General features: G+C 69.3%; 1 protein-coding gene across 1 annotated transcript in view; it reads left to right on the top strand.

Annotated features, from left to right (window-relative positions):
- The window catches only part of LOC104466312 (myotubularin-related protein 5-like), a gene marked incomplete at both ends in the record, with an annotated part of 2,191 nt that extends 1,968 nt beyond the window's left edge, over nucleotides 1–223 (top strand). The window contains one exon of the mRNA XM_010079689.1: nucleotides 139–223. Coding sequence (XP_010077991.1) covers nucleotides 139–223 — 85 coding nt within the window. The remainder of the gene's footprint in view (nucleotides 1–138) is intronic.
- Nucleotides 224–228: the final 5 nt, after the last annotated feature.

The following is a 228-nucleotide window of genomic DNA, read 5'->3' as shown; positions in this document are numbered from 1 at the left end:
AGGAGGGCAGCCGGGTAGGTGGGGGGGCCGCACGATGGGGGGGTGGTTTTGCCCAGGGGTGTCCTGAGCGATGCGGCTGTTTGCTGCCGGGGCCATCCTCAACCTCACGCTACATCCTCTGTCCCCGCAGACCCCCAGCTCCCTGCTGATGTCCTCGGGGCTGTCGCACCACCGGCGCTCGCTGGGGGTGTACCTGCAGGAGAGCGGGGTGGGCTCGTCCCTCAACCT

The sequence above is a fragment of the Pterocles gutturalis genome, unplaced genomic scaffold, assembly GCF_000699245.1.
Source record: "Pterocles gutturalis isolate BGI_N339 unplaced genomic scaffold, ASM69924v1 scaffold18759, whole genome shotgun sequence".
NCBI classification, from domain to species: domain Eukaryota; kingdom Metazoa; phylum Chordata; class Aves; order Pterocliformes; family Pteroclidae; genus Pterocles; species Pterocles gutturalis.
The sequence above is the reverse complement of the archived record's forward strand: the minus strand, read 5'-3'. Positions and strand labels throughout refer to the sequence as shown.